General features: G+C 53.4%; 1 protein-coding gene across 2 annotated transcripts; it reads left to right on the forward strand.

Annotated features, from left to right (window-relative positions):
• The first annotated feature begins 782 nt into the window (after window positions 1–782).
• BMP4 (bone morphogenetic protein 4) lies at window positions 783–3,576 on the forward strand. 2 transcript variants are annotated; one of them, XM_086613241.1, is made up of 3 exons: window positions 783–846; window positions 1,441–1,764; window positions 2,735–3,576. In XM_086613241.1, the coding sequence occupies exons 2-3, from the start codon at window positions 1,587–1,589 to the stop codon at window positions 3,574–3,576; spliced, it is 1,020 nt and encodes a 339-aa protein (XP_086469367.1). In that variant the 5' UTR covers window positions 783–846; window positions 1,441–1,586. The 2 variants fall into 2 exon arrangements, with proteins under 2 accessions (XP_086469367.1, XP_086469366.1); XM_086613240.1 differs by lacking the exon at window positions 783–846 and having other exon boundaries at window positions 1,395–1,764.
• Window positions 3,577–13,311: the final 9,735 nt, after the last annotated feature.

Genomic DNA, 13,311 nt, shown 5'->3' on the forward strand with positions numbered 1-13,311 from the left:
GGGTTTCCAGGAGCGCGGCCCCTCGGGGCCCGGGGGCGGTGGGTGGTGTGAGCATGGGAGGAACCAGGGCTCTGCCGCCGTCCCTTTCTCTCTGCAGCTGCTTCTCATTCCCAAACGCTCCCTCCCTTCTCGTCAGGAGAGAGGCGCTTCCCGACTTTCCCTTCCCGAGTTTCCCTTCCCAAACCGGCCTCTCGGCGGATTCGCCGGCCCCGCGGTGCCCGCGCAGCAGCCGCCCGGCGCCCGCTCCCCCGGCCCGGAGCGCTCGGCGGGGGCCGGGCGGCGACACGGGCGCCCCGGGGGCACCCGCGCCGACGGTCCCCCCGGCCGCGCGTAGGGAGAGAGGGGCAGGAACCGGCCGCGGCGCCCCGCACCTCGGCTTGTGCCGGTCCCCCGGGGATGCACCTGAGCGGAGCTGGGGGGAACCCGCCGGGGCACCGCGCTGACCCCGGCGCACCCCCGCCGCAGCTCAGCCCCAGCACCGGCGGGGTCCCGACCTCGGGCGCAGCCCCTCCGCATCTCCCCCCTTTCTCCCCGGGGCGGCGGGCGCCGCGGGCCGGGAGCCTGGCGCGGGCGGCGGGGCGGGCCGGGCCGGCCCCCGCGGGGCCGGGCCGGGCGGGGGCGGGCCGGGGGCGGCGGGCCGGCCCGGGCCGGGCTGGCGGGGTGCGCGGCTCCACGTGACTGCGGGGCCGGGAGAAAACCGGGGCCGGCGGCGGCGGCGGCCGCACTGCGCCCGGGCGGCGATCGCGGGAGGCGCTCGGCAGCCGCTGCCCCGAGGCTTTCGGCGCGCTGGGTCCGGGCTGGCTCTCCAGAATCATGGACTGTGCTGATATGCCTTGCTTGCTGTCAGTGAGTACAGCCCTCTTCTTCCTCGGCCTCGCTCTTTAGTTTCGAGATTTTATTGCCGTTCTTTATTTTAGTGGTTTTTTGGTTGGTTTTTGTTTTTTTTTTTGAAACTTTATTTTGTTCTTGGCCCCGTCCCCGCTCCCGGAGTCCGGCGGTGGGACGCGAACCCGCGGCCGCCAGGCGCGCCGAGCCGGGCGCCCCTTCCCCGCCGGGAGCCGGGGCCCCGCCGCAGCTTCGGCCCGGCCCGGCCCGGCGGGGCGAGCGGGACCGGGATGCGCCGGAGACGCGCCTGCCCGGGCGGCGAGTAACCTGGAGCGAGTGGCTAATCCCTGCCCGCCGGAGCGCGCCTGCTGCCCCTCGGGGGCTGCTCCTGATGTCGTTTTGCCATTTATTATTATTATTATTATTATTATTATTATTATTATTATTATTATTATTATTATTATTAAAGTTTATTCGGAAGAGGAGGAGGAGGAGGGGGGGGGGGGTCTGCTTCTCATCCTGACTTTCCTTGTTGTTTGTTGTTGCGTTTTTTACACCCCAGAGACACCATGATTCCTGGTAACCGAATGCTGATGGTCATCCTACTATGCCAAGTCCTGCTAGGAGGTACTAACCATGCTAGCCTGATACCCGAGACCGGCAGGAAGAAAGTCGCAGAGCTTCAGGGACAAGCCGGATCTGGACGCCGCTCTGCCCAAAGCCATGAACTCTTGCGGGGTTTCGAAACAACTCTGCTGCAGATGTTTGGGCTGCGAAGGCGGCCTCAGCCCAGCAAGTCAGCCGTCATTCCTAGTTACATGCTGGATCTCTATCGACTCCAGTCTGGAGAAGAGGAGGAAAGCCTCCAGGAAATTAGCCTGCAGTACCCTGAGCGATCGACCAGCCGGGCAAACACTGTGAGGAGTTTCCACCATGAAGGTCAGTGATGGGAGGAGGTAAATTCCCAGCCCCGGTAGCGATCGGGATTTCCTTGCGTTTGGAAGCTCACAAATGCGTTTAGAAGCGGGACATGCCCGGCCCTGAATTTATGGGAGGAAAAATGCCCCCCCAAGCCGGCTGTGTGTGGGTGACAGACGTGCTGCTCCGTGGTTTTTCCAGCATCCAGTGCTTATCCTGAGCTTGACCATATTTTGAGGTGCTTTCGCTTTTGTTGACAACAGTGAGTTTCCTTCAGTGCCTCTGCCTCGGGGTCACTCCCTGGGCTTGTGTGGATTTAATGGCTCTGGATCGGATGCGGGAGTAAAGTGAGGGCAGGATCTTGCCCCTGGTGTGTTTCTTTTGAACTATCAAAGCCATTGGTGCCTGGTTTTGCTCTTAAGAAAAAAAAAAAAATCAAAAAAAAAATCCTACTCGAATTTAATACTTACAGCTGTGTGTTTATAAGGTTTATTCAATAGGCCCTTGTAATCTGATCCAAATGTTTCCTAGCGGATGTTTCTTTTCCAAAGTAAATCTGAGTTATTAATCCAGCCGCATCATTACTGTGTTGGAATTTGCTTCTCTTTCTCCCCCTGTCCCCCGTGCCCCGTAACAAGGCACCTCTGTGCTCCATGGTGCCGCACCTCGCCAGGGAGATGATTTTGGAGAGATTGAGGGGGGGAAGCGAAAGGGGAAAAGCCGCCTCGAAAGGGGAAGCAAGATGGGAAGGGGTGACCCGGTCCAGGCGCAGGCATGCGGAGGGCGAGTGAGCGGCGCCAGAGCAGGAGCCGCTCCGGGTCTGACTGGGAGGGATGCACGGGGAGGGGAGAGGTGCCGGGAGCTGCTGGGCAGGTGAAGTGTGGGTGCGTGCCGTGGCTGTGCAGGGGGCTGTCGCTGGGTGCCCCCTGAGGCTGATGTGCTCTCGTTTTGCTTTTTGTCCCGCTTTTCCCCCTGCCATGCTCCCCTCCAGAGCATCTGGAGAGTGTCCCGGGTCCCAGCGAGGTGCCCCAGATCCGCTTTGTCTTCAACCTCAGCAGCGTGCCGGAAAACGAGGTGATCTCCTCGGCGGAGCTGCGGCTGTACCGGGAGCAGGTGGAGGAGCCGAGCGCAGCGTGGGAGAGGGGCTTCCACCGGATAAACATTTACGAAGTGATGAAGCCGCTGTCGGAGCGCGCTCAGGCCATTACGCGCCTGTTGGACACGCGTCTGGTGCACCACAACGTGACGCGCTGGGAGACCTTTGATGTGAGCCCGGCCGTGATCCGGTGGACCAAGGACAAGCAACCGAACCACGGGCTGGTGATCGAGGTGACCCACCTCCACCACGCACAGACTCATCAGGGCAAACACGTCAGGATTAGCCGATCTTTACCTCAAGGGCACGGGGACTGGGCTCAGCTCAGGCCGCTCCTGGTCACTTTTGGGCACGACGGGCGAGGCCACGCGCTGACCCGCAGAGCCCGCCGGAGCCCCAAGCACCAGCGTTCCCGCAAGAACAAAAAAAACTGCCGCCGCCATGCCCTCTATGTGGATTTCAGCGACGTGGGCTGGAATGACTGGATCGTGGCACCCCCGGGGTACCAGGCGTTTTACTGCCACGGGGACTGCCCCTTCCCTCTGGCCGACCACCTCAACTCCACCAACCATGCCATCGTGCAAACGCTGGTGAACTCCGTGAACTCCAGTATCCCCAAGGCCTGCTGCGTGCCCACGGAGCTGAGCGCCATCTCCATGCTCTACCTGGATGAGTATGACAAGGTGGTCCTGAAAAACTACCAGGAGATGGTGGTGGAGGGGTGCGGCTGCCGCTGACCCCCTTCCCCGCCACCCTCTCCTCCCCTTCTGTCTCCCTCCCGTCCCACCCCAGAACTGCTTGCTATAGCTGGACTCTTCTCTAAACTAAACGTTCACCTTGACCTTATTATGACTTTATGTGCAAATGTTTTTGACAATAATGATCATATATTTTGACAAAATATATTTATAACTACATATTAAAAGAAAAAAATAAAATGAGTCATTATTTAAAGGTAAATGCATTTTGTGTCTCGCCTCTCAGGGTGCTGCTGAGGCTGTGTTGGCTGGGAGCGCAGCAGGGAATATATCTTCTCTCCTTCTCATCTTCTTCCCCCTCCTCCTCCTGCTTCCCCCCCCTCCCATCCCTTTTCCCCTTAAAAGTTTCGCAAATTTTAGTCTTTCTATTTCTTGCCGAGGTACTGCGGATCCCCCTGTTCTGGGGCTGCGCCACGTGGGAGATGAGGGTCCCTGGAGATTAAGAGCTGCTTCTCCTGGAGTAGAGCCGACCTTGCTAACCTGGCCCAAGCCTTTGCAAAGCCACCCACCAAAAATGCATTTGAAAAGAAGGTGAAGATTTACCTGAGGGCTTTATGCTAAACCCACCGGGTTTTATACCCTTCGTCCATCTTCAGGATTCCCCAGGTTTTAAAACTATTAACGTTTTCCTCCCCCCTCTTCCTCCCCTCCCCACTGGAGATTGACTTATTTGGAAAGCTTCAAAGGTTTGCACGGGTCCTTTGAAGATCAAATCACTCCATTACAATGCCAAAAAAAAAAAAAAGATATGAGGAGCAGTTAAATATGTGTTAGCTAATAGCTACCTGTGCTGCGTCCTTTCCAAATTGCTTCCGAGCAGGAAGGTGATCAGAGCGGAGCAGGTACAGTTGGAGGTATGAAGGGCTTGAAACCCTTGGCTTGAATGCATTGGACGGACTGTGTTTGGCTTGGAAAATAGGGAGCTGTGCCGTGGGGTGCGTGCACGGGGCTCGTGTCCTCAGCGATCGCGGGAGCGGGAAGGGAGGGCTGAGCAGGGCGAGGATGCATGATTTTTTTTTTTTGTGTTTGTTTTCTGTTTGGTTTTAGTTTTTTTCCTCTAATGATTGAAGCTTTCCAACCCTCCGAAAGGGGCAGCTTAGTTGAAACCAATAAAAACCAAAGTGGAAAGCTTGCCAAAAGCCTTGGCTCCCTGAAGAGCGCAGGTGGAGAGAGGAGATGGGAGCTGTGGGGGTAGGCGAGTGTGGCCCTGTATTTCTCTCAGAAACTAAAAAAAATCCCCAACTTTGAACCTCCTCTTTTCCAGTGAGGCTTTTCCACCCCTCCATCCCACCGGGTGCCGGTGCAGGGGAGCCACCCGCAGCTTTCCCTCTGCCGCCGGAGAGCCTGCGGATGACTGTGCCTCCCTGGCGGGGTGCTGTGGGGGCACCCCGGCACCCTGCGAGGCAGCGATGGGTGTTCGCTACGGGGACGGAGCGTCCTCAGCATGGCAGGATGCTCGCAGGGATGCGCAGCACCCACGGTGCCGCGGCGGCCGGCGGGGATCTATCTCCCCGCTGCCGGGGAACCCCGGGCGCATGTGTGGGGGGCCGTGGTTATCGGTGCTGTATCTCCGGGGGGCCCCCTCGGCCCCGAGCTGACACTCTCATTCCTGCTTTTAGAAGGGAAATGTGTGGCCCGGGGCATCGGCGACCTGCTGCCTCCCCTTTGATGCCTGCATATCAGACATAGCCATGCCAGAGAAAGAATTTCATTTTGAAGTGGCATCAGCTAAAGGCGAGCGCCTTTCAGCTGCCTGACAGGGCAATTACACACATCTGCCCCACCACCGATAACCCTGGCTGCTGTGGGGCCACTGGGAAAAGGGGGTCTCCGGGCCCCACGGCGGCCTTGGCTCTCGGGATTGTGGGGCAGGCACTGCGGGAGGGTGCTTGAAAAACAGCAACAACAAAAAAATCACTGTGCTTTTTTTAAAAGAAGGAGAAAAAGAAGTTAAAGAGGCTTCTCCCAAGTTTGCTTCCCTGCTCGTTGGTGTATCCTGGATTGTCCTGGAAGCCAAAGGCCATTGAGGGTGTTACAAAGCTGAGCAGCGCGAGCCCCTCTTGGATTTAGGTCGTTCTCATCGTAGAAGTCTCCAACCGCTTTCCTGCATTCCTGCTGCTTCACGGATCTGTTTATTTTGGTGCTCAGTTTTGCGTTGCTTTTAAATGGTGGAATCAAAGCTTCAGCCCTGCGGAGGCAGAGGCACCTGCTTTTCCGTGGGTGCTGCGAGGGGAGAGGTTGTCCTCATGTGTGCGTGGCCTTTGGGAGGTCTGACTTTGGTTTTTCTGCTCTGGCGCTGGGCTGTTCTGCTCAGAAACTGTAGGGGGAAAAAAAACCCCACTTTTTTTCTTTTTTAAATCAAAATATTTCAATTTTGTAAATTTTATAAGTGTCTAAACTGTGGCTATAAACCAGCTGACAGAGAAAGTGATGTATATAACAGAACATTGGTGGATGCATTCAGCAATTTACTCAGCGGAGCACGTCTGAACTTTTGCATTTAACAGCGAGTGCAGGGGCTGAGGGTTTCCCTCCCAAAGTGTGTACATCCCTCTGTCCCACGTGGCACTGCTGTATGACTTCCTGCCATCAGAGAGGCGTTTGGTAAAGTTCTGAATCTGATGAATTGTTTAAAAATAGGAAAAGGCAGCAGAATTGTCAGTGAAGGCAGAATCAGGTCCCTTTCCAGATTCTGGCTGGGTTTTTCCCACCACTTTGGTTTGTGCTGGGTTTAGCTGGTGATAATCAGAGCTCCCTTCACTGCCCTGGCCAGGGGCAAAGGGGTGGCTTTTGGGAAGCTGCGAGTTAAGCACCGGTGCGGAGAGACCCAGGAATTCCATGTGGCATTTCTGGTTTTGTGCATTTGTTACGGCAGTCGCGCGGTTTAATCCTGCACTCTGGAATCAGCGTGACGGCCGGTCCTGCCCGTTTGCTGGGTGCTGTGTGCCATAGACATGCCAATTTGGGTTCTTGCTGGCTAATCCGTATCAGAAACTCCCTTGCTCATGGAGCAGAGAAGAACTGGAATGGTGGTCTAGTGTCAGATAGCCAGTGCTTAGCTTTGCTTAAAAGTACGACAAACACATCTGCTTTGTAAGTTCCTCTGACCGTGGAACGGATTCTTTGCAAATGTGACTTTATTTCAGAGCGAGCGCTTTGCTCGTGGCGGCTGGCACAGAAATCCCTGGAAGGTCTGAGATAAGGTGTATCAATTTAATCCCCTTCTTATGCACTCCGAGCTGTGAACAAAAGGGGAACAGGTTGAAGGTGGGTGTGCAGCCACTTCCCCACCATCTGGGTGTCCTCCTGGCAGCTGTGACCCACAGCTCAGCATCCCAAGAAGCGTCAGCTGGATGGTAGGTGCTCTGGGGCTCACCATGATGGGACTTCATCTTTATGCCTACCAAAGGAAGGCTATGACTTTTGATACCTAAAAAGTACTATCATGCTGGAGTCTGCGTGGCTTATGGATGTAGAAAATCAGGAGAATATCTCAGCAGGGTTGAGTAACCTCCTGTGGCTCCAGCTGAATTGTTCACAGTGATTGTTGGTGAGAGCAGCTGAGTGTTGTGCAATAACGTTATTGCTGGAGCACCAGTGAGGGTACAGGGTAAATAACATTATTGCTGGAGCACTGGTGAGGGCACGGGGCAAATAACGTTATTGCTGGAGCACTGGTGAGGGCACGGGTCAAGGTGCACTGGAAAAGGAGGTCCCAGGCTCTGCCATGTGCCAGGAGCTCCCCCCAGAGACCTGTGGTTACCCTGATCCCATCCCGATCCCATCCCAACCCCTCCTCTCTTGGCTTGTAGGACCCTGAGAGTCTCCTGGCAGGACTTTCTTCTCCCAAGTGAAAATTCACCCCCAAGTCAAAGCTTACAGCATCATTTTGAGACATGCTGCAGCCCTGGAGATGCCGTAATTGAGGAGTGCTGCTCAGACAGCCAGGCTTTGCCTGTAGCCACAGGGTCCGAGGCTTTGCAAATTAGTTTCTAAAAATGCAAATTGGTTTGGAAGAGAAGCACCGAGGTTTGCACATTGCTATTCTGGGACGAACACAGAGGCTTTGCTATGGAGCCAGCAAAGGAAGACGGAGGCCCTTCTCGTTTTGACTGCAGTGCTTGGACACCTCTGGCAAACTTCTCTCTATTACAGTAACGATTAGCACAGTCTAGTTGGGATGGCTTGAAAATCTGTTGAATCTTGGTGTTGAGAGATGCTTTGTTCTCTTTATTCTGGGATTTCCTCGCACGATAGCAGGTCTGAAGGTCCTCCACTGTGCATAGTCCTAATCTGAAATCACAGGACCTAAACAGGTATCAGGAGATAACTATTGCCCTCCTATAGATAAAGATCTTGGGCACAGAGAGGTGAAGAGACTTGGCCACAGTCACGTATGGAGAGCAGGCAGAGCCAGAAGAGGTGTCTGATCACCTCAGTCCCTGCCCTGTGATCTAGACACAAAACTCTTCTCTGGTCTTGAGTCTGTCCTTCTGAAGATCCATCACTTAACCTCAAACCAGTGGTGGATTCCTGCATAATATAATGAAAGAGGAGGCTACAACGTTGATGTTGTTCTCTAGGCAGGCATGATAATGACAGGGAGTATCAGAAATGATCCAGACACTGGATGTTTCCTTCCCTTCATGGATCCTGCATTCAAGCTTGGAAGGATAAAACAGAATTTTTAATACATTATTTCACCTGGCTTCTTAAAGAAGCACCTCAAACTCTCTCCATATTTGGTAGCAGAGCATCCAGCTGGACACCAGCAGTGAAGGGAAAAATCCATCAATCAGTGTTGCACCTTAGCAGAGCCCAAGAAGGGATGAGGCCGCAGTGAACTCTGGCTCTGTTAGATCAGCCATGAATTGCTTATTCCACCCAGCACACGAACACCTTCGAGGGAGATGATTCTCCCCCTCTACTCTGCTCTCGTGAGACCCCACCTGGAACACTGCGTTCAGCTCCGGAGTCCCCAACACAAGAAGGACACGGAGCTGCTGGAGAGGGTCCAGAGGAGGCCACGAAGATGATCCAAGGGCTGGAACACCTCTGCTATGAAGACAGGCTGAGAGAGTTGGGGCTGTTCAGCCTGGAGAAGAGAAGGATCCGGGGTGATCTTATTGCAGCCTCCCAGTACTTAAAGGGGGCCTACAGGAAAGCTGGAGAGGGACTTTTTACAAGGGTGTGTAGTGATAGGACAAGGGGCAATGGATTTAAACTGGAAGAGGGCAGATTTAGATTAGATAGAAGGAAGAAATTTTTCACTGTGAGGGTGGTGAGGCACTGGCACAGGTTGCCCAGAGAAGCTGTGGCTGCCCCATCCCTGGAAGTGTTCAAGGTAAGGTTGGATGAGGCTTTGAGCAACCTGGTGTCGTGGAGGGTGTCTCTGCCCATGGCAGGGGAGTTGGAACTAGATGATCTTTGAGGTCTCTTCCAACTCTAACCATTCTATGATTCTATAACACTGGTGCTGAGGCTTTGGTACCGCACGGTACATCCAAAATTTGCTCTTCCTTGGAGCCCCATGCTGTTTTTCATACTGTCAGCATTTTCCATCCATTGCCTCCTGCCCCTGCCTGGATGCCCTGTTTTACATGGGAATAGCTTTGCCGAGGGCACTGCCCCATCGACCCCACAGCCCATCCTTGTGGCTTCGCTTTGGAAATGTCTGCTCTGAGCCCGTTTGCTGAGCAACTGCAGCAAGGCCAAGGGAGAGCCCCTGGAACCCATGTCCGCCAGAAACATCATCACCAGCACCAAGAGGTGTGCTTGGAGAGCAGACCACAAGAGCTGCCCAGACCTTTGGAGACCTTTGCCAGTAGGGGTTCGCTATGTGATGGTGGATCTATGATGAGCTGCCTCTTCTGTAAGGCCAGAGAACTGAGGAAAGCTTTATCCAAATCCAGCCCTATACTTTGGATCTGCTGATACGCTACAGATGCGTCCATGTTTCAATATGGTCACCTGCCTTTGGTACCCTGTAGCAGGCCGGTTGTACTTACCTCATCAGCATTTCTTCCAGTCTTCATTCAGGTGCTGGTGCATGATGTGTTTATAAATGCAAATTTTCCTTTCCACTCTTAGTCGTGATTCCTCCTTTTCCTGGACATCACAGATGTGCAGATCCAGGGAGACCACACAGTTCCCATAGGAGAAGTTGGCTCCCAGTTCTAGCAGACTATGGATGGAAAATGTTAATGTTACTCTACATTCACCAAAAAAAAAAATAAAAATCTGTGCTAATTCTCTCCAAAGGCCCATCTAGCGCTGCAGGAGAAGACAGGAACACAGTGGGCCTATAACGATGTTTTTCCAGAGCACTCACCAGCCTCTAGCCATTTACAGGTCAGAGCTTCCTGAGACAAAATTAGGGTCATCGTATTTAATAGGCCAACATGAATTCTACACCCAGAAATTTACAGAATTACTTTATAAACTTTGTTGGTTTTTTTTTTTTTCAGATTAGCATTATCCTGTGCCAGTGATTTCCACGGTTTGCATATCGGTTCCTTTTGAACCCTTTCCTTAAGTTTTGAAACCATCACCTAGAAGTTCATAGCCGTGCCCCATAGTTCTTGTGGTTTGGGGCACAGTAAGTCCCTGCTTCCTATTCCCTTTCTCCACACCAGAGATCCCATCTTCTCTGCTCTGCCAAATCTATCGCCCTTGTCCTCTGCTGTGCCCTCACCAGGCTGAAGAGGCTCTTAGGTCTATTTGCTTTGGTGGAAGTTGGTCCTTGCTGTCGCTCACTCTTCTTGATGCTATTTCCAATGGTGCCATCTCCAGGAGGTTAAGAGGATTTGGGCGATAGTAGTGGAATCACAGAATTGTAGCATGGTTTGGGTTAGAAAGGACCTTAAAGATCATCTAGTTCCAACCTCTCTTCCATGGGCAGGGACACCTTCCACTACACCAGGTTGCATACAACTGCGTGCATGTACAACCTGGGGCTCTTTTGCCCCATTCTTCCTCTTCAAGGAGAGGTGCTGCTTGGACCTCTGCTCCCCCAGACCCCTGAGCTGGGTGGGCAGCTGCCTCCCAGCTCTCTTCCCAGCCTGGGGCTGGACAGGGAGCCCACGTGCTCTCCTCTCCAGCCAGGCTCTATGTTCGTGCTGGTCGCCCATGGAGGTGATGCTGTTGGGTGGGTTCTGGCTGGACCAGGGCTCTCCGCACCACCCTCCGGTAATTGCCTTTGTGTGGTGTTTATGGCAGGGATTTAAAACCCTTCTGAGCTCCTGCGTGTTTTAGCTCTGCCCTTTCCTGATTAGATAATCTCACACCTCCTGAAGGCATTCGGAAACATGAATTACTCCCCTCATCCTTGAATGGAGACCACAGGTACCTTGTCGTGGAAAACCGAAGGCGCAGCTCGGTCTGGAGTCCCACAGGCCAAAAAGGAAGTGCTTTTCCAAGTAATCCACCTGTCCCTCGTCTCTCCCTCCAGTAACAGGAGATTAGATGTTATGAAGTAATTGCCCGAAACAGGCTGCACCGTTTTACATCGTACATGATACAGAAGACGGTGGGCGTTTCGCGTTGCTTTTATTGGCTTTGCTCGTTTTGTCTGGGCTGTAACGCACACCTGCTATTTCATACCGAAATCAGGGAAATCCTTCATGCTGAGATTAGCTAAGACACGCCTAAATTGGTTACACACCTCGCTGGGGGAGCCCTGGAGAGGATGGGTACGTACGAGAGGGCTCGCGAGGGGCTGCCTCCAGCTGCTCCAGCTCACCAGGCTGGGACCAGCTCCCACCCAGGGACACGCTGGGTGCATCGCTTGTAATTGGGAATTAAATAAATAGAAGCAAACACTCCACTTGAATGCCATACTGAGCAGTTATCTCCAAGGGAGAAGGACTGGGGAGCTCAATGAAAAGCCACTCATGTCCTTTCTTTCCTGTCTTTTGGAGTTTATCTCTTCTTCAACCCATCCTGAGTATGTAGGGGCACGTGGGTCTGATGCTGTATGTGCTTGTAATACGCCACTCAAGTGTCAAGTGCTTCTGCATGGTGCAGAGCGCTCTTCCAGCTGGTCAACAAAGTGATGGAGCTGGCGCTGGAGCTGGGCAGAAGCTTGTCCCTTTGCTGGGGGTGTCCTCGCAGCTGCCGGGTCTTGCACAGCTGAGGCAGCCATGCAGTACCTGCCAGCTACAACACCATCGCCCTCTGCAGCTTGGAGCTTGACCACGCTGGTGGACCTGTTGCTTTCAGTTTGAGGACCTGTGAAGAAAGTCTGCAGCCATCATGGTGGGGTAAGGGGTAAGCAAAGGTGAGATGCTGCTTAGGGCTGGTGAAAGCTCTTTGGGGAGTAGGGGGTGAATGATTGAAGCTGTGGGTTGGGTGTGGGGCTGGTGGAAGCACTACAGCCCCATTGATGCTGCACTGGCTGCTCATGTGGTTGGGTTCTGGTGGGCTGTGTCCTGGACCTGCTATGGGGGGAACTCATGCTGCTGGGTTAGTTGTGGAGGAGAGTTTCTTGCTGTTGGTTTACACCCAAAAGGAAAATCAGGGCTCTAGGACATGCTCTTATTCCTGATTCAGTTCTCATGGACCCAACAGCCAACCTGAGCACCGCTTGCCTGCAGTGGTGACATGGGGGTAGGTCCCTGCTTGGGCATCTGAGTAAAAGAGCTCCAATCCAGCACTGCATGGTGGTCCTGTTCTTTATGACAGAAGCCCTTACCCAAGGGCCTTCAGGTAATGAACGGGTCTGGAAGAGGCAAGACATCCTGTGAAACGTGCTGATCCTTCCCTCTTCTGGACTTGGGGCATCAGAAACAGGTATTTCTAGGTGTCATCTGAAGAGATTTAACATATACAGCTCCATTATTCGCTATTGATTTTGGTGTTTAAAAGTATTAGAAATAATCACCACAGAGTTCCTTGAAAGACAGTGTGTAGACTTGGGTAGGTTCCCAGTAAGATGCAGTCCCTGAGGATCGTTTGCAAAGATAACGTTTTTAATTTGATTAACCATTGGTAGCATTGAGAGAGTCCAACATGTGCCTCAGCAGCAGGATGCAACGTGGGAGCAAAATTTAATGGTACAAGCAACGAAGTGTAGTGAGAAGGGCTGCACGGTGACCTGAGCTGCTCTTCTCTTCCACGTGGCAGAAAACAAAGACCTGGGGTCTTTGCTGATCAGAAGACAACTCAGAGAGACCAAGTGACAGAACCTGGGATGGATGAAGTGAGGATTTGCCCCTAGAGCTGCCGAAGGCAGGGCTAAAATATTGAGTGGGTTTCTGATCCCTGCGTTCCTGATAAATTGTTTCAGACTTTACTGGACTGCGATGAGGATCAAATGATCTTAGAGAAGAGCCTGGTCTTGTTCTACCAGGAAAATTGGAGGCTGACAGGCATTTGTGTGTGTGTCTTGGGGTAAATCCCAACAAGGGGGAAGGGCCGCTTGTCTCTGAGTAGGGAGATTTGGGGAACTGGGGAAAAAAAATCTAGTTATCTGAAGTGAGATCCCAGATGGGCCACTTCGACAGGTCTATAAAGGACAAAAATCTGTCCTTGTTTGGAGGTGGCTCCTCTTGACCAATGGGAAAGTAGAATGTGGTCCTCAGGACAGCAGAGAGCAGCTCTCCTCTCTTGTGGAGTCCCGACAGGTTCTGGTGCAGGATGTCCAGTGAACACCTTGCAAGGACCCAAGGTCACTAAGGGAGGACCTACATTCCTAGGTGCAGCTGCAGATCTCAC

Source organism: Tauraco erythrolophus, chromosome 6 (genome assembly GCF_009769465.1).
Source record: "Tauraco erythrolophus isolate bTauEry1 chromosome 6, bTauEry1.pri, whole genome shotgun sequence".
Classification (NCBI taxonomy): Eukaryota; Metazoa; Chordata; class Aves; order Musophagiformes; family Musophagidae; genus Tauraco; species Tauraco erythrolophus.

Bases quoted from the DNA above. Each gene is read 5' to 3' on its own strand.
- BMP4 (XM_086613240.1), top strand. From the start codon at position 1,395: ATGATTCCTGGTAACCGAATGCTGATGGTCATCCTACTATGCCAAGTC. The intron at 1,765-2,734 runs GTCAGTGATGGG...GCTCCCCTCCAG, and splicing joins GAGGAGTTTCCACCATGAAG to AGCATCTGGAGAGTGTCCCG.